Source organism: Chiloscyllium punctatum, chromosome 3, assembly GCF_047496795.1.
Source record: "Chiloscyllium punctatum isolate Juve2018m chromosome 3, sChiPun1.3, whole genome shotgun sequence".
NCBI lineage: Eukaryota > Metazoa > Chordata > Chondrichthyes > Orectolobiformes > Hemiscylliidae > Chiloscyllium > Chiloscyllium punctatum.
In genome coordinates, this window is record NC_092741.1 from 74,749,030 (window position 1) to 74,768,691 (window position 19,662).

Consider the following 19,662-nt stretch of genomic DNA (forward strand, 5'->3'; position numbering starts at 1 on the left):
GAAGTAGAAATAAATAGGCAATTCTCCTGTTGGCAGACTTGTGATCGGTGAGATACCACAAGGATCACTACTTGGGCCCCAGCTATTCACGATATGTATCAGTGATTTGGATGTTGGGGCCAAATGTAAAATTTCGAAATTTGCAAATGGCGCAAAGCTAAGCATTAATATGTGTTGTGAGGAAGATGTAAATCAGCTTCAGGAGGACTTGGACAGGGTTAATAATTGGGCAAGAGTATTGCAGATGGAATATAGTGTGGAAAAATGTGAGGTTATCTGCTTTGGTAGGAAGAACAGATGTGCAGAATATTAAATGGTGAGAGTTTGTAAAATAGAGATGTGCAAAGGGAATTGAAAGTTCTACTCAAGAAGTCACTGAAAGCTCAAATGCTAAGGTGCAACAAGCTTTAGGAAGGTTAATGGAAAGTTAGCCTGTATCATTGGAGGATTTGTGTACAGGAGCCATGAGATCTTAGTTCAGTTGTGTAGGAGCTTGGTTAGACTAAACTGGGAGTTTTGTGAACAGTTTTGATTTCTTCATCTCAGGAAAGATATTATTGCCAGAGACAGAGTGCAACAAAAGTACACCAGGCTTGCTCCCAGGATGTCCTGTGAAGAAATATTGAGGAAACCGGGCCTGTATTCTCTCCAGTTTTGAAGATTGAGTGGTGATCTGATTGAAACTTAAAAAGTACTTAAAGGGATAGGTAAGGTAGATGCAGATGTAAGATGTTTCTCCTTGTTGGGCAGCCTCGAACCAAGGCTAAAAAATTAAGTTTAAAAATAAAGGGGATGTTACTCAGTTCTGGGATGAGGAGATCTATTTTTCACTCAGAGGGTTGTGAACCTTCATAATCCACGACCACAGAGCACTGTGGAGCTTGAGTCTTTGAGTGCATTTCAGATAGATTTCTGATTACCAGTGCCCTTACAGAGTTACAGGGAAGAGGTGGGTAAAAGACATTGGGTTGTTCAGTCAGCCATGAGCGTAATCAGTGGCAGAATGTTCTGCTCCAATGTTTTTCAACAACTGCCACTTTTAAGAGTTCTAGCAGTAGCAGCATGGGTCCTAACTGATGTCTGAGGTGCACAGAGAAACAATAAGGGGTCTTAAGGTACAGGCAAGTTGAACACGCTAGCAGTAAACCATCAAAACCAGGCTACTCACAAGCAATGCCACAGTAAGACCCATTTCAGTATGTTAAGCAAAGCATTAAAACATTCAATGGATGTTGTTAGTCAGAAGCAAAAACAGAAATTGTTGAAAACGTTCCGCAAGTCTGGGAGCATCTGTGCAGAGAAATCAGAGTTAATGTTTTGGGACCCGTTCTGAGGAAGAGTCACTTAACCTGAAACGTTAACTCTGACTCCTTTTCCAGATCTGCCAGATCTGCTGAGCTTTTCCAGCAATTCCTGTTAAAACATTCAATCTGTTCTTTGGTTGAAGACTCTTAATTTTATCTTTCTATTGCCTTTCATTGCTGTTGTTGGGCTTACTTGCTAAACATATGTTCCTTAGTGTATTTATCTAGACTGCAAAGATATCAGCCAGAAGGTGCACAGCAAATGCCACTGCTCATGGACTGGGGCCAGCAAATTGTTTGCTGCAGTGCATTGCTAAGATTGCTATTTTCATCTCTCTGCCATCAGCAGCTCGAGTCGAGTGAGATGTATGTATCACACAATCATGGGATAGGTGCAGAATTAAGTTACTTAACAAAGAAATGACTTGATAATTGTAACAGAGACATGGACTGAGCATTGCAAAAGATAGAGAATTTAAACTCTCCATCTCATCCTCCTACAAAAAGTGATGTCTAGTACCTGACACAATAGAAACTGAGGTGAATATATCTTTTTTTCAAATAAATATGGATATGTGATATTCATCAATTATCACTTACAACAGCTCAGCGTTCCACTTAACAATGCCAAGTTTAGTCTCTATTCAGCAAATATTTGCATATAATTAAAAAGGCATTTATTGCAGCTTTTGGACAAGGAGGAAATTTTAACTCAGCGTAGGTTTCTATCTTGGTTGCAGCAACTAGGAGACTGTGTTATTTTTAATTGTCAGGAAACTGTCCGCCTGGGACAAGCATAAAGAGAAAGCAAAAAACAGCTGCCTGAAGGTGAATTTTGGGGAGGCTTTGGTCTTATGCTCACTTTGAGGAAGTGTCGTCCATTTTTGACAATTTGGAGGGTCTTGCAGGAGGAAAAATTGAAGAAGTAGTCTTGGGCAGGTAGATGTGATTTTCTTTATGGCGCCCAGAGGAGAACTTATGCTCTACTGATCGCACAGTGAAAACTTGTACATTTATCCTAAGGGCTATTTCTGCCTTTAAACATGCCTGCTTTTTATGGTTTTTACCTGCTCTGGGCAGGCACACTATCCACTTGCAAAACCTTTACAGTATTCATTAGAGGTGGCTGATATCTGAATAGATATGTAACCTGCTCATTTTTAACTGTAGCCCCTACAGTCAGGCAGATGAGGTTCAAATATTCTTCATAGTTCAACCTCATCAAAATCTACAACTTCAGTCAATTGACTGACCAATTTAAAAAGGCATCTAATTTCAATAACAAATCTCTGCATTGAAAAGTTTAATATTGTTGAGTAACCATGTTTCATTGCAACTAGTGTTTCAATTTAGTTAGGTATAGGTCTAAATCTGCAAACAGCTGCCACAATAAAATGTATAAATGTGAGGTGATGCCTTTTGGGAGGTCAAATGCAAGAAGAAAGAATATAGTAAATGGCAGAACCCTTAAGAGTACTGATACATAGAAAGATCTTAGGTACAGGTCCATAGGTTCCTGGAAGTGGCAATACAAGGGAGTGGAGGTAAAGCGACCATCACACATGTTTGCCTTCAATGATCAGGATATTGAGTACAGAAGTTGGTAAGTGATGTTATAGAGTCACAGAACCATAGAGATGCACAGCATGGACACAGACCCTTCGGTCCAACTCATCCATGCCGACCAGGTATCCCAAATTAATCTAGTCCTCTTTGCCAGCCCTTGGCCCTCTAAATATCCTTACTCATCCAGATGTCTTTTAAATGTTGTAATTGTACTAGCCTCCTATGGCAGCTCATTCCATACACACACCAACCTTTGTGTGAAAAAGTTGCCCATAGGTCCTTGCAGCTGAATAAAATTTTAGTTAGGCCACATTTGGAGTATTGTGTACTATTCTGATTGCCACACTATAGGAAGGATGTAGAATATTTGGATAGAGTGCAAAAGAGATTTGCTACGATGATGCCTGTATTGGAGTGTGTTAGCTATGAAGAGAGGTTGGACAAGTTTGGATTGTTTTCACTAGAGTGTTGGAGGCTGAGGGACAACTTGTTAGAAATATATAAAATTTTGAGAGGCATGAACAGGATGGCTAGTCTTTGTCCCAACATGGAAATATCAAATACTTTGATTCAGTCGCTCTAACACTAATTACAGTGAGGCAGCAATGGACAATTTCCTGACCTAGATTGTACACAGTTCTGAGTAGCCTGGAAAAATGATGGCAGCAAGAAATATTATAATGTTATTGTAAGACCATCATTAAAATATGCAGTCACTACTCCTGAGTTTGGCAACAACGCTGTGTGACATATTCAGGCCACTTGAGAGCTTCAGGCACTTTGCTGAATTTAGCAAATTATTTTCTTCTTCTGAGCATCCTGTAGTATATTTAGATTCTAACTCTTCAATTTATTATATGCCCTTTATAACACTTTACAATACTACTCTCATGGTTGCATGTCTGCAATATAAAGGAACTTTTTTTTTAGAAAATTCAATTATCCAAATTCCTTGAGTTCTGACGGCAGTTTATTTAGAACAGGACTCATACTAGTTTACTGCATTTTGTGTTATTTTGTTCCCTCCATTTTCCCTCTTCTATATGTTTCTGTAACCTCTTTGTGGCTACCTGTTGTCTCTTACAAAAAGCTAGGTCTCATGTGAACCAAGATAGTTAGTGCCAATAGGCACATTAACTATGGAGAGTATTGAGATTAAGCAATCCTGCCAAACCAAGCGTGTTGTCCAGGTCTGATGGCCACAGGCCACTACGATCACCAAGGTCATTGGAAAGCAATTGAGGACGTTCTGGCTGATGTTTTTCTCTCCAGTCTTCAGTAGCTGAGTCACCAGCTACTGAAGGCAGTGATCTTGCTAATGTCCAGCCGAGGTAAATTAACTCACCACAAACCGTGACTCAGACCTCAGACTTTTGAGATCTATGTGGCTCACTGCCACAGATTTTAACCAAAAAACTATAAAAGGTTCCATTTCTTTGTTTTGAACCCTGAGAATTGGGTTGGTGTTGTTCCCAAAATTATTCCTCGAATCTCTTTCTTGCCATGTACTGTGAGAACAGGAATTCTAACGGCAATATGACAATGATATCAAAAGATGCTACTTGCAGCTGTTGGGCAAGAAAAAGATTGAGAGGAACAGATTGACCATCATTCACTGCCTTCCCTTCATGAATTATAACAATTTATATAAACTTGTTTTTTCAAACCTTTAGTATGTTATTGCTTCTCAAATACCAAATTAATGTGTTTACCTGAGATCTCAGCTTCAGATTCTTGTTTTCTAACACATTACTGGATATTATGAAAGATTAGAATTTACCCCTTTAAAAATAAATTAAGAGCATGAGTACTATTAAGAGACTACTTATAACCATTTTCCTATGTTTCTCTCAGGTCTGTGAAAAAGAGAAATTACTAACGGAAAGGAACCAGCTGAATGCTTGTATGGGAGAACTATGGGATAATTTCTCATGCCTTTGCCAGGAAGTATGTGGTGATGTCCAGTTAAACCCAGAGCAGATACAGTCATTGCACAAGTTTTGTCCAGTATTTAGGCCAATGGATGAAACTGCAGCTACAGGCAGTACCACCTTGCCCCTTGCTGGATTAGAGCAGAAGATCTTGAAAACACCGTGCATTGGAGATGGTATGCAGTGCTGCTCAGAGCAAGGAGAGTCCCATCATCAGGACCAGTGGTCACCGAGCCACAATGTAGAAGTGTGCACATCAGGAAATCTGCAAGAGATTCTCAACCAAGGAACATGCTCAGAAAGGGGGCCCTCACTTGAACAGTGCAGTCAAACTGTGACAGTAGATTTCTGCCAGGAAATGACTGATAAATGTACAACTGACGAACAGCCTAGGAAAGATTGCACCGAATGACTTTTTAATTCTTCCATTTTATTTGTTTCCCTTTAAAGTAAGCAGGAGGTTCAATCGGGATGCAGGCAAAGTTCATCTATTGATGTTTTTCTCTTCAATGCACACTACAACAGTCTTAAACTGCAGCAATATTTGGTCTAGGTATTATTCCTCAGAACGGCTGAGGTTTATCCTCAATGGTGCTATACCTTGCTTGTGCAGGGAACTTGACAGTGATGACACTGTTATTTTATTATGATTATTAATTATTGTTATTAGGATTTTGGCCTTCATTCTCGAAAGGAAATGGGTCAACAACCCACTTTACCTTGAAGGACCCAATACATAGCTCAGTTGTCTTTTCAGCAAGCTTGGTGGCCCATGTCACACAACAACTCAGGAAATCTTCTGAATATTCAACATAACTCAGTACATGTCAGAGATGATTTTTCATCTAACACCTATTTACTGTAACATACTCCTGCATCCTGTGTTTTAATCTTTAGAATACTGGAACTCACCATCTGGACTGTACAAAGAATTTGGTTACAACATTCCCATTTTGCCTTCTGCAGAGTCTGACCGAAACTTTTAAGAATTTAGACAGTTATGTTTTCACACTTGAGCAATATCACCTTCTTTGTACTTCATTGTAAGTAAAAAAAAAGGATTAATTTGATGTGTATTTGATGTAAATTAAAATGATAAGACATCTCTGGCACTGCTTTGAAAGGTGCCTTTTGAGCAGGGAAGATTTGGTATTATTGCTGATGTAGAACGATACTGGTCAAAACTGCCACTTGCACTCTGTCAATGGATTTGTGATTTTCTACCTGGTGCATTGCACACACATGTTTAAAAACAAAGAAAAGGTGTTCAGAATGATATTAACAGGTTATCTACCTTCCCTACCTAACCAAGCACTGAGAACTAATCCAATTCACTGTCGCCACTGAATTCTCAAATGTAATTTGAATGACCAATAACAACTTTTGTAAGTTCAGCTCTTGGTATTCATCAATATTTCCATTTTTAGCTCTTTAAAATTATGTTCAAAGGATCTTCTGGTTGGAGAGTGAGTTAAACACTGATGTGGATGGAAACTAAAGCACTGGTCACTGAAGCTAAATAAAGTATGTACAAACTTTTGATAAGTTAGAAAGTTAATTTGTTTAATATACTTTTCAAATTACTATATTTATAATATCCGTGCAATCAATTTTTTACTAAAAACAAAAACAGCAACCTGTTCCTAGTCATTGCCACTATTGCTTTCTTACTAATTGTGCATAAAGGTCTCACCCAAAATCACCATTTCAATTCTCCCTCCTTTTCTCTATCAAAGCAAGTAACTTCCCCAGTTAAACAGTCTCTAGTAACTTGTGTCACAGTAATCCTGGTGCACAAATTCGCCTGAAATGGAGCTGTCCCACCTTATGTTAACATTCAAAATTCCTACTATGATGGATGATCATTCAAGGGACCAGGTGACATTTTTTGTCTTTACAATTTGGGTTCATCAAATCCACTGAAAAAGATGACTCATTAATCAGTCCTAATTCATCCAAGTCACTTTTGAGTGAAAATCAGTTGTAGAAATTAAATTGTTGTATCTTACTGTACAATAGTAAATACAATTCCAAAGTACTTCATCAGATGTAAGGAACTTTGGGACACCCTGAAAGTGGTGTATTATATATTAATATACAAAGTAATAAAGGATATTACAAGAGAAATAGGTACTGTCACTGCAAAGTAGTAAAGCATTCCATTTCCCAAGTTCCTGACACTAACAAAACAATGTTTAAAAAGGTGAATCATTCCTTCAACCTTAAGAGAGCTGAACTGGTAATGTACATTGGTGTTACGTACAAACAACCTTTTTAATACTTAGAGCAACCTCAGCAACAATGAAGTCTGACATAGCTGAGGTAAGGACCCCAGCTTATTAATGTTGGGAAAGGAAAGCATTCGAAACTAATTGCACTGAAAACAAAAAAAACCCACATACCTAAGGGTCAATTTTGGAAGTAAATATATAGAACTTAATTTGCATTGTACGTTCTGACAGAGCTTATACTAACAGCAGTTGTACCAAGTAAATGCTGCTACTGTTTAGTCCATAAACTTTGCAGCTGTAAAAATATAATTTTGAACATATTTAGTGATTCTAAGAACTGCATTTAAAATATCATGACCATAAAACAACCTTATTTTCTTGAAATTCAGCAAATATTAATTTAGCTTGACATGTTTGCAAGTGCCAGTTTTTACTTTGTTGCAAGTTTTATTTGAGAACTCAACTTTTGTTTCTGATGCAGCTAGGTGTGTTTAGCAGTTACTCTTGCTGAGCAACACTTTCAGTTTCCAAAAGCAGGAAATGTGAACTTTTGTCAAGATCGTGCATTTCAAACCACTGCTCAAACAGCATTTTTTTATGCTTCAGGAAAGTTAAGCTTAGTATCCATAATTTAGCAGTAAACAGTTTGCATATTTGCTTAATTGATTATATAGCCATTTTTGTTAATATTCTGATTCCTGTTACGTACAAAACTGTTATCAGGTGATTAACAGGAAGCATTATTTATCTCCTGAGTGTTCTTGTATTACACAGTACCCAGACAACCTCATTTCATTTAGTTATATATTGTTGACAAGTTATAAAAGTCAGATTCGGTATTTCAGTTCATAATCTAAAGGTGCCTTCTTTTATTTCAAATTGATTCTGGAACAGACTATTTTTTTCATCAACTTAGTGTAGGTACTGTAAGATTTATAAGGTATAAGATCAACTGCGTACAGTATAATATAATTCTTGTTATTGCTGAAAAGAAAAATATGCTGAAGGTATTCGTCTTGCACTCATCAGAACAAATGCAAGAATGCCAAATTTCAAATAATCTCAATTTCTCCCACAAAGAAATGGATGTTGATTGGTTGGCAAGTTGACTGACATTGGGCAAAGAATTGTCATGGAACATAGGCTCCCTAATCTCCCTGACAAATTCTTGCCAATGTATTGTCCTTGAGAAGATATTTAATTTGTCAGTGCTAAACCAGAGATCAATGTAGTGAAGTTCATCACTGAAAAGTGCAATGATGTTTCTAACTGGGAGAATGTATAAAGTTAGCTTCTACGGAAAACATAGCCAAACACCAGATTTTATATTCAGTCAAAATAATTGGGATAATTATTTTTCAAATGTGTTTATTTATTGTCTAAAAGACCTAGCATACTCTGTTTTCTTTGAACTACAATAGATGATATACAGATACAAGATTTCTTTTACATTTCATGAACTGACCAAAGTATTACATTCAGGGTTTTGAAAATTTGCCCCGCTAAAAGTACTGATTTCAGTGCTTCTTCCTTTTTCGCATGTTAATTTATTATTTGCCATTTTGATTCCATCATCTTGAATAAGTAGTTTCACCACAAAAAAAAGTTAGAATGTGCAAACCCAATTTCAGTGCTAGTTGGTTACTTGATCTTAGCTGGGCTGCTGAATAGAGTACGACAGAGTCGAGAGTGTGGTGCTGGAAAGACACAGCAGGTCAGGCAGCATCTGAGGAGCTGGGGAATCTGACGAAGGGCTAATGCCTAAACATCGATTCCCCACTTCCTCGGATGCTGCCTGACTGCTGTGTCTTTCCAGCACCACATTCTCGACTCTGGCCTCCAGCATCTGCAGTCCTCACTTTCTCCTGGAGTACAACGGATAAGTTCATGCTCCTGAAATGAAGAAAGGAAAATGTAACAGGCAAATCATTGCGGATTGATGTCCAGCAATCCGAGTGTAAACATCAGGTCAGGATAGGATCAGGCTTGGATTTGTCTATAAAAAGCTTATCTATACTCACTGCTGAGACTCCAATATGAATGATGACCACTAGTGGAGCCATATCCTTGCATGGAGGCAATAACCACTTAAGAGGGTGGGAACAAATAAAAACTCACAATATCTTGTTCATATTATGTGTTAAGATTGGAGTAGATGTGCAGAATATTTGCATGAATCCTCGATCCAGCATAACGTGAATTCCTGAAGCAGTCCCATTTAAAGTAAAACTCTCTGCTGATGGAAATCAAAGTCATTGTTCCATAATGACTTTTCAATCTGATAATATAATTGAGCTGAATTAGCACTAAACATCTAGATTCTCATGAGTATTTTGCACTTTGAATTGTTAGTTTTAAAGTTTCATCTCCGTGTTCTGTGCTACTAAACTCATTTAACATTTGTGCTGCAGTTTTAGGAGTAGCATTAGCTGTAATTTTAATTGCTGTTCTAAAATTCCTGATTTTCTTTTTATCTTTCTTTCTAATATCTAGTTTGCTGTTTTCTTTATGTCATCAATCTCTCTTCCCTCTCTCTTTAAAAACCACCATCAACTCTTGAATTTATACCACATCACTTAGAATTGGCTCTGATAGCACACAATTAGTTGCATGCTAAAGGCAGCTTGTTAGACTGTTGATCTGGTTGATTGGATTTAATCAAATCATATCAGCAGGATGATTGGTAAAACTTTGGATATTTAGCTATTTTCAGGAAATGCGGACAGTAGAAATTAGTAGCAACAGAGGTAGGTGAAATCAAAAGTGCTCAGGATTTTAGTAGATTCAAATGAATCATTCTGGAATGTGTATCTGCTAATTTAGTTCAGCTTTCTCTTAATTAACTTTAGAAACCACTCTGAGCATATATCCTAGTGGTGTCCTCAAAACTCAAATCAATGGATTCTGATTTAAAAGCAAAAAAGTATTAAAATTTTTTTGCATTCAGTTAAGTTATAAAAAGTATTCAGATTGTTGAAAATCAATCTTTGTCATTAACCTTTTCACCATCATCTAGTAAATATGTCACTGTATAATGAAAAGTAAATACAATGTGAATTTTCTGCCTGTTTTAATAATGGATTTAGATGCATCATTGAAAAACTCGAATAGGTAGAGCATTAGCACAGGCCTCTGGGATTCGATTTATGATTGGAAGAGATTCATTCATCTACAGCAGCCTTCTGAACTTGCTCCTGGTCAGTGGTTCAAACTATAGTTCTCAACATCACCTATTCTTATTGTTGCCCTGTAGCTTTTTGATGTATTAAAGCTGCAATATAAATGGGAGTTGTTACAGTTGTATTGAGGGGCTTCCACTCCTTTCCTAGCTCTAAAGATGCCTGCATTTGCCTGGTCCAGGGCTCCTGGCATTTAGAATCTCAGAAGTGCTTGTTGTCTCAAGTGATGCTGCTGTGACTAATGAGCTGCAGGTTAACCAAAATGGCTGGCATCAAAAATATGGCTTCTCCCTAGTGAGAATCTCTAGCCAATTAATACTCTATCCAAGTTAACCACACCATCCAAAAATCCTGCAATCATGTAACTTGGAAAAGAAAAGGTCTGTGGTGTCTGAAACTAACTTCTTGAAAGAATGGTTAAAAGCAGGAAGTCTCACTGCATTCTAAAAAGACCTCATAGCTGTGGACCACATGCTGGCTGCTGGTACAAGCTGAGACAGTTCCTTTTCATCTGCAAGGGCACAGTAGGATGACTGGCCTCATTTCTGTGCCATAAGGTTTTGTGTTTCTATATTAAAACTCTTCGACTGTTCTCTTTTAGCTTATAATCCTAGAAAATGGCGTCATGCATTATGGGTCACCACTAAAGTTCAAGTTGACTTTTCACATATTGAGCACATTGTTGTTTTGTCCTTTCAGGATTTTGTGTTTCTATTTTCAACACATGTAGATTTTATTTTAATTTCAGTTCTTGCTGTATGGCTTCTAGAACCAGTGTGATTTACACTCCAAAGGGGAAATTTTACCTCCCAGTGAGAAACCAGCAGGAAGTGGGATTCTAATTTTGGAGTTGCAGAAACCATTTTTCTGACTTAGGCTCTTCTGCATCCTGCCAGTCTAGCTTCACACTCAGCACAGACCTGGAGGGTATATAAACCATCTAAGTCACTGGAGTGGAGGGGCTCCAATTTCGATTGGATTTCAACAGGTCTTGGGGAGCATCAGGATGGCAACAGCCCAAACATCCCTAACATTCCACTATCCTGGAAGGTTTAATGAGCTGGCCCGGCACAATTGCCCTGCTCATGTAGGCTACTAAAGTTTCATCAGGATCCTATACAAGTGGTAATTCAAATGAATTTTATGAGTCTGCTGACAGTGAACAGGTCAGCTGTCAAAACACAACAGCAACATTAAGATAGCTGGAGCTTAGAGTTTGAGCAGGACATTTAAATCAGGCTCCTCTTGGATTCCATCAGGCCAAGGAGTTAGAAATTCCCATTGAGTAAGTGGAAATCAGTGGTAATTGGATATTCATAAATAAAGTTACGCAGACAAATACCATTAACCAGCTCAGTATTCAAATTAGGTAAATTCATACTGATAATATTACATGAGAGTTTTACAACTAAAGTATTATAGTTGACATCATTTTATAACTAAAATGCTGTTTATTGCTTTTTTTGAAAAATGTGGTGCTGCAGCAAAAAAAATGTATTTGTTCTTAAGAGAATAAATACCTGTTACATTCATCAGGTTGTCACATGTGGTTTTCTCCAAGGTAACAGTTACATTATGTTTTTTCATCCATTGAAAAGGCCCTGTTAATCTTGACAAAAAATTTGGTATTTGTTGTTTATGCTATGGCATGTCAGGGTAACTTTGCTAGTTTTTGATTTTGTTTGTGAGCAGGAAGGATTTCTTACATCATTTTAATGTGGTGTGATAAAATGCATTACTACTTTAACTGCTGGTATTATTTAATGTATAAAATACACAACTGCTGAATTCCTATCAAATTCTAAATAATAGATGAAGCAACTTAAAACTAAATGGTCAACAGTGTGTGACTTAGAAAACCCTTTGTGTATAGTTTGTTCCAGAATCATATTGGAATCAAATGCACCTTCACTCTTGCCTTATGTAACATGGAATACTCTGGAGGCCATATTCATGATGGGATGGAAATAGTGTATATGAGGCAGGGGACAAAACAACTCCTGTCTCAGCAGCGAGAGATATTCTCTCGAATGACACATATCTACCTGTATATTGCTCCGTACCTCTCATACTTGGTCAATGACTGTTATCATCAGGTGTTTTTTCTACATACTTTTTACACAACTTCCGTGTGAGATAAATGTAGTAAGTAGATTCATGGCATCATTTCAACATTCTAGGTCTGAAACTTGTAGTTGAATTTTTTTTATCCCAGGTGACTGTTTTCTGCGGTGTTTTTACTGTCATTATCAGATAGGTGTAAACGCTTCCTTTTTGTTTAAGAGAAAAATATTTGTTGGAATGAAGTTTTAAAAAATTCACAGTGTAAATACAGTATTGTGGAAAAACTTTCAGTTGAACTGCTAGTGTTAAAAAGATTTTGTCTAGACATCATTTCTGTTTAAATAAATGACATATCATTACATAGCATAAAAGAGTTCTAATTGTTAAGTGTGTTGTAATTGCTATTGGTTATTTCACAGCCATAAATCAACTTGAGTAAATTAACCTTTACTCAATTAAAACAATACACACTTTTGTTTTCTATGATCCAGTTATTTAAGAAATATGCTTCAATATTAGTTTGGTTTATTTTTTTTGGTTTAATTGATCTGAGGAAATAGAAACAGTCTTTGCTGCAGCTACATTCTTCAGCTACATGTGCAACTAGTCCAGCTAACTTTACAACTGTAATGTTCTTGCAAACAATATTCAATTAATCAGCTCATCAATTGATTTTTAGATATTTCTTCAGTTGATTTGAAATAATTGATTTATCAGGTGATATTCAGGAAAAATCAAACTCTTCACTTAATGTTTCTTATTATTGATTTGCTGGGAATTTCATAAAATTAACCTGTAAATTGTAGATACCATTATGCTATGCACACACAACTAATACATTGACACAACAGTCATATAGATTATTTTCTTTCAAAGTCATAATAGAAATGGTACAATATTTTAAGCAGTGACATACAAAGAAAGAAAAGTGTCCTTATGATAGATATCAGGTAGAAATTGAAATTGAAAACCAAGCTGAATACAATGCTCAAAAGTGAATTGAGAAAGTGATTTTGTTTTTATTCACTCGTGGGATGTGGATATCACAGACTGGCCAGTATTGCCTATCCTTGTTGCCCTTGAGAAGTTGGTAATGAGCTGCCTTCTTGCACCAATGCAGTCCACGTGTTGTAGGTTGACTCCAATGCCCTTAGGGAGGGAATTCCAGGATCTTGACCCAGTGACATTGAAGGAACAGCGTTAAATTTCCAAGTCAGGGTGGTGAATGGCTTAGAGGGGAACTTAAAGGTGGTAGTGTTCCCATGTATTTACAACCTGTCCTTCTTGATGGAAGTAGTTGTGGGTTTCGAAGGTAGGGAGGAAGGACTTGGGGAAGGGGCATTGGGAATGCAATAGGTGTAAGGAAGTTAAGGTGAGGGTGATAGGCCGGAGAGGGGGTCGGGGTGGAATGAGGCACTCTTACTCCAGGCGTCGTGTTGCCATGGTCTGGCGATGGAGGAGGCCAAGGACCTGCATGTCCTTGGCGGAGTGGGAGGGGGAGTTAAAGTGTTCAGCCACGGGGCGGTTGCGTTGGTTGGTGCGGGTGTCCCAGAGGTGTTCTCTGAAACATTTCACATGTCGGTGGCCTGTCTCCCCAATGTAGAGGAGGCCACATTGGGTGCAGCGGATGCAGTAAATGATGTGTGTGATGTGATCCGCCCCCAACCCCTCTCCGGCCTATCACCCTCACCTTAACCTCCTTCCACCTATCGCATTCCCAATGCCCCTCCCCCAAGTCCCTCCTCCCTACCTTTTTTCTTAGCCTGCTTGGCACACCTTCCTCATTCCTGAAGAAGAGCTTATGCCCAAAACGTCGATTCTCCTGCTCCTTGGATGCTGCCTGACCTGCCTGCGCTTTTCCAGCAACACATATTTCAGCTCTATTCATCTACCTATCCAGATGCCTTTTAAATGTTGCAATTGTACTAGCCTCCACCACTTCCTCTGGTAGCTCATTCCATACATGTACCACCTTCTGCATGAAATATCTGCCCCATAGGTCTCTTTTATATCTTTCCCCTTTCACCCTAAACCTACGCCCTCTAGTTCTGGACTCCCCGACCCCAGGGAAAAGACTTTATCTATTTATCATATCCATGCCCCTCATGATTTTATAAACCTCTATAAGGTCACTCCTCAGCCTCCGACACTCCAGGGATAACAACCCCAGCCTATTCAACCCCACCCTGTAGCTCAAATCCTCCAACCCTGGCAACATCCTTGTAAATCTTTTCTGAACCCTTTCAAGTTTCACAACATTCTTCCGATAGGAAGGAGACCAGAATTGCACGCAATATTCCAAAAGTGGCCTAACCATTGTCCTGTACAGCTGCAACATGACCTCCTAACTCCTGTACTCAATATGGAGAAGCTGCAATCAGATGTAAAGGTATTACAATTGAGTAAAAGTAAATACAAAGATATAAGGGAGGAACTGGCCAGAGTTGATTGGAAGGGGGAACCTAACAGGGGAGCAGTACTGGCAGGAGTTTCTGGGAGTAATTCAGGAGGCACAGCAGAAGTAACATACAAAGAGAGCAAGAGGCAACCATGGCTGACAATGGAAGTCAGGGACAGCATAAAAATACAAGAAAAAGCATACAAAGAGCTCAAGATCACTGGGAATCCAGAGGATTGGGAAGCCTTTAAAAACCAGGAGAGGATAATTTAAAAAGCAATAAGGGGGGAGAAGATTAAATATGAGAGTAAGCTAGCTAGTATTATAAAAGAAGATTGTAAGAGATTTTTAAATAGATTTTTAAAGGTAAGAGAAAGGCAAGAATGGAAACTTAACTGCTAGGAAGTGAGGCTGGAGAAGTAGTAATATGGAGCAAAGAAATGCTGGAGGAACTGAATAGTACTTTGCATCATTCTTCAGTGGAAGACATCAGTAATATACTAGAACTTCAAGAGAGTTAGGAGCAGAGGTGACTGCAGACGCCATCATTAAGGAGAAGATGCTGGGGCCACTGAAAGGTCTGAAGGTGGATAAATCATCCAGACCACATGGACTACACCTCAGAATTCTGAAGAAGATAACTGAGGGGATTGTGGAAACATTGGTGGTAATCTTTCAGGAATCACTGGTGTCAGGGAGGGTCCCAGAATACAGGAAAATGGCTAATGTAACACTTCTGTTTAAGAAGGAAAGGAAGGAGGGAGAAGATGGGAAACTGGAAACTACAGGCTGGGTAGCCTGACCTCGGTCATTGGTAGGATTTTAGAGTCCATTATTAAGGATGAGATTGCTTGGAAGTGTGTAGAAAAAGGTGTGATGCACAGCTTCATCAAAGATAGCTCCTGCCTCTCAAATCTGTTAGAATTCTTTGAGGTGATAACATGAAAGTTAGACTATGGAGAGCCAGTGGGTGTGATTTACTTAAATTTCCAGAAGGCCTTTGACAAGGTGCAACACAGAAGGCTGCCACATAAGGGAAGAACATTTATAAGAAAATAATGGGTACAGTATTATCTTGGATAGATTGGCAGATGGCAGAGAATGGGGATAAAGGGATCTTTTGCAAGATGGCAGACAGTAACTCATGGAGTTCTGCAGGGGTCAGTCTTGGGACCACAACTATATATGTTAACCATCTGGAAAAAGGACCCAAGGGCATTGTTGCTAAATTTGCAGATGACACAAAGATAGGTGGACGATAGGTAGTGTTGATGGAGTAGGCAGGCTACAGAAGAGCTTGAACAGGCTCAGATAGTGGAAGAGAAGTGGCAGATACAATACAATGTGGGAAAGTGTGAGGTCATGCATTTTGGTAGCAAGAATAGAGGCACAGATCATTTTAATAATGGAAATGTGGAGCACACAGGGACTTAGGAGTCCTAGTTCACAATTCTCTTAAGGTTAGCATGCAGGTTTAGTTGGCAGTTTGGAAGGCAAATGCAATATTGATATTAATTTCAAGAGGGCTAGAATACAAGGGCAGAGATATACTGCTGAAGTTGTGTAAAGCTCTAGTCAGATCACATTTGGAATATTGTGAGCAGTTTTGTGGCCTGTATCTAAGGAAGAATCTGCTGGAATTGGAGGGAGTCCAGAGGATGTTTGCAAGAATGATCCTGGTGGAATGAAAGGCTTGCTGTATGAGAAGCAGTTGAGGACTCTTTGTGCGTACTCTATAAAGTTTAGAAGGATGAGGGGGAATCTGATTGAAAGTTACAAAATACCGAGAGGCCTGCATAGAGTGCATGTGGAGAGGATATTTCCGTTGGTATGGGAGTTTTGGACCTGAGGGATCAGCCTTAGAGTGAGTGAAGTGATAAGCTTTTAGAACTGAGGTGAGGAGGAATTTCTTCATCAAGTGAATCTGTGGAACTTGTTGCTGCAGAACAAGTGGAGACCTTGTGGAGACCAGGTCATTGAGTGTAGTTAAGACAGAGGTAGCTAGTTTCTTGATTAGTAAGGGAATCAAAGATATGGGGAGGAGGTAGGAAAATGAGATTGAGAAATACACCAAATATGATTGATAGGCCGAATAGCTTAATCCTGCTCCTGTATCTTATCTTCTGTAGTAGAGCAAATTCTAGAAAGAATACTTTTGAATAGTATTAATCGTCGCATGGATAAATGTAAGTTAATTATGGGGAACCAGAACAGATTTTGTAAGGGAAAATAATGTTCAACTAATTTCTTGAAGTTCCTCGAAGAGTTACTAAAGAGGATTGATGAGGATAAAGTGGTTGATGTGATGTGCATGGACATTCAAAATGTGTTTGTTAAAGTGCCACACAACAGACGTGTGAGAAAAGCTATAGCTCATGGAATAAAACAGTAACAAAGTGGATGCAAAATTGGCTGAGTGATGAAGACAGCGATTAATGGCTAATGGATATTCTCCAGGCTGTCTCTGATTTCTCCAGATCAAAAGGCTGAGAAGAAGCAGAGGTGATCAGTTTATGTATGATGAAAATGGACTGGGTGTTAAACACTTCTTTTCCCAGAGAACTGAGAGCCTCTGCACACTATTACCAGCTGATGTGAGTATACTGACTCTGCCTTCACGAAGGAGATATAAACCAATTCCCAACAGGAGCAGAGATCACATCATCACAAGGTCATTGGACTAAGTGATTTACTGAACTGGTTTTGACCATCTAAGAAAGTTTCTTTGTATTGTTTTCCCTGAATGGATTTTTTTTATTACCTCCAGGTTTTTGTATATCCCAGGAAATTAAATGGCTATGTGAGGGACACGCTTTGGCATGATGGCCTGAAGTCTTGCTCCAGTGTTGAGAGTGCAGATTACAAACAATTTTCAGTGCCGTGAATCCAACCCAGAACAAAATGTCCTCAGTGTTGAGACTTTTCTCCTGGACAAGGCTGGTGTGTTGCTTGGCTTCCTGGAAAGAGTGCAGAGACAGCTTGGAGCAGTGGCACTTTATACAGTAGGTTTGTCTCAAAACACCAGCACCATGTTGAAAAGGTTTCTTTTTGTATAGTAATAAAAACCAGTCCTCACCCCTTATACTCACTCAACAATCCCTCCCAGACCATTCATGTTACTCATGCACCACCATCCACTCCCTCTGGCCCCCGATACCATGTACAGCAAACTGTGACTTTCACCCACCTCAAGTGATAGAGTTGAGGTTTCAAGTTCGGTCTGACTCAGATTCATATCAAATTTTAAACACTAACTCTGTTTTTCTCTCCACAGGTGAGGCCAGAACAGCTGAGTGTTTTTCCCAGCATTCTCTCTGTGTGTTTAACTGCAGCTCACCACTTGTTCCTTCATCTTGGACAGCAGGGGCCAACATTAAACCATAAGACGTAGGAGCAGAAATAGGCCATTCCACCCATCAAGTTTGTTCCAGCATTCAATGACGTCATATGTTATGGACCCTCAAAACATATCACAGAGGAGGGCTAGACCCTAACTTTTACTTTATTTAAAGGCAAGTGTAAGGTGCTGCATTTCGGATGTGATTCAATTGATCAAATCTTTCAGGAAAACACATTTTATTCTCGTTAAAATAGGCAATGGGCAGTCCTGAGGGGTTGCAGGGGGCACTGCTATGGTTAGAATGCAGGGAAAGTACAGGGTGGGGATTGCTGGGATGGAGGGGATAATCATTCTGAAGGGAGGAAGCAGCAGAGCCTGGGGCTCCAAGGGGCATCGGCGGAAGTGAGGGAGGCATAGATTATCACCACAACCTGGCTCTAAATAGTCGTTTGGCTACATTGTATGCCTGGGGCTCAGAGGGTAAAATAAGAAAGAGTGGAAATGAACTGATAAATAAGTGCTAAAGAAAAATTGAAAGAACTGCGGATACTGAACCAAAAACAGAAGTTGCTGGAAAAGCTCAACAGGTCTGGCAGCATCTGTGCAGAGAAATCAGAGTTAATGTTTCGCGTTCAGTGACCTTTCCTCAGAACTGATGGTAGCTAGGAAAATGTTGGGTTTCTTTAAAAAAAGATTAGAATGACAATCCCATTGGAGAGAGGAGCAGAATTTCCTCAATGTGGGCATGCCAAGAAGAGATGTGGCAGTGAGTTAAACACTAAATAAAAACCAATAAAAAAATGCATTGTGTGGGAACCTGCAGAAGGTCAAATCCAATGTGATTTACAGGAAGATAAAGAAAGAAGAGTTTATGAAGATTTGCTTGGTCATATAGACTGAGAGGCTGAGCCTATGATTCACTCTATGAAATGTGACCCTTAGTGCCATTCATCCTCATCTAAATTGCAAGAATGTGATTGAAACGGCGTTATCATCATACCCGCAATGAACAGAGTGGAGGGGAAGGGTTCACTTTCATCTTATGTGAGGTCCTTCAAAGGTTAATAATATTCAACAAAATCCACACAATTGGGAAGGACACCTGATCACAAAATGTTGGATGCAGACGTTGTCCACCAACCTACAGATCCCAAGCTCACTGGTCGACATCATTCAACTATGTGAATTAATCTTATCATGTATTAGAGCTTGGAAATATTCATCCCAGATAGCAATCACCTTCCAAGGTGCAGGAGCTGGTCACCTCACACCTTGGACAGTAAGACAGCTACACCATTATTCTATATACAACATTGCCTTTCTTGGATAATGTGGGGTGGGAGGAGAGGGCCTCCTTATTGCTGCCATTTCAACAAGCTGCTACTGTGTTTGTGTACCAAAAGATTTGAGAAACAGTAGTCTGATTTAGGGCGACAGTGTACAATATTGATGGAGAAGCATTCCGCTGGCCTCAATGTTGGGATCCTCAAAATTTCAGTTTTGAACAACACTGTTCCAATATTATTGGTATGCGCTTAGACTGCCAAATGATCACATTACTGAGGAGCTGCTTTGTTTCTGATATTACCTACATCGGCTTATCGAACCTTCCCCCAGAGGATCCAGGGGTCAAAGCTGTGATCAGACCT

At 39.1% G+C, this 19,662-nt stretch overlaps 1 protein-coding gene across 3 annotated transcripts in view; it reads left to right on the forward strand.

The window, feature by feature from the left end:
* The window catches only part of bach2b (BTB and CNC homology 1, basic leucine zipper transcription factor 2b), a 275,648-nt gene extending 262,960 nt beyond the window's left edge, over positions 1–12,688 (forward strand). For all 3 annotated transcript variants that reach the window (XM_072555130.1, XM_072555137.1, XM_072555141.1), the window contains exon 5: positions 4,725–12,688. In XM_072555130.1, coding sequence (XP_072411231.1) covers positions 4,725–5,213 — 489 coding nt within the window. In that variant the 3' untranslated portion in view covers positions 5,214–12,688. The remainder of the gene's footprint in view (positions 1–4,724) is intronic.
* Positions 12,689–19,662: the final 6,974 nt, after the last annotated feature.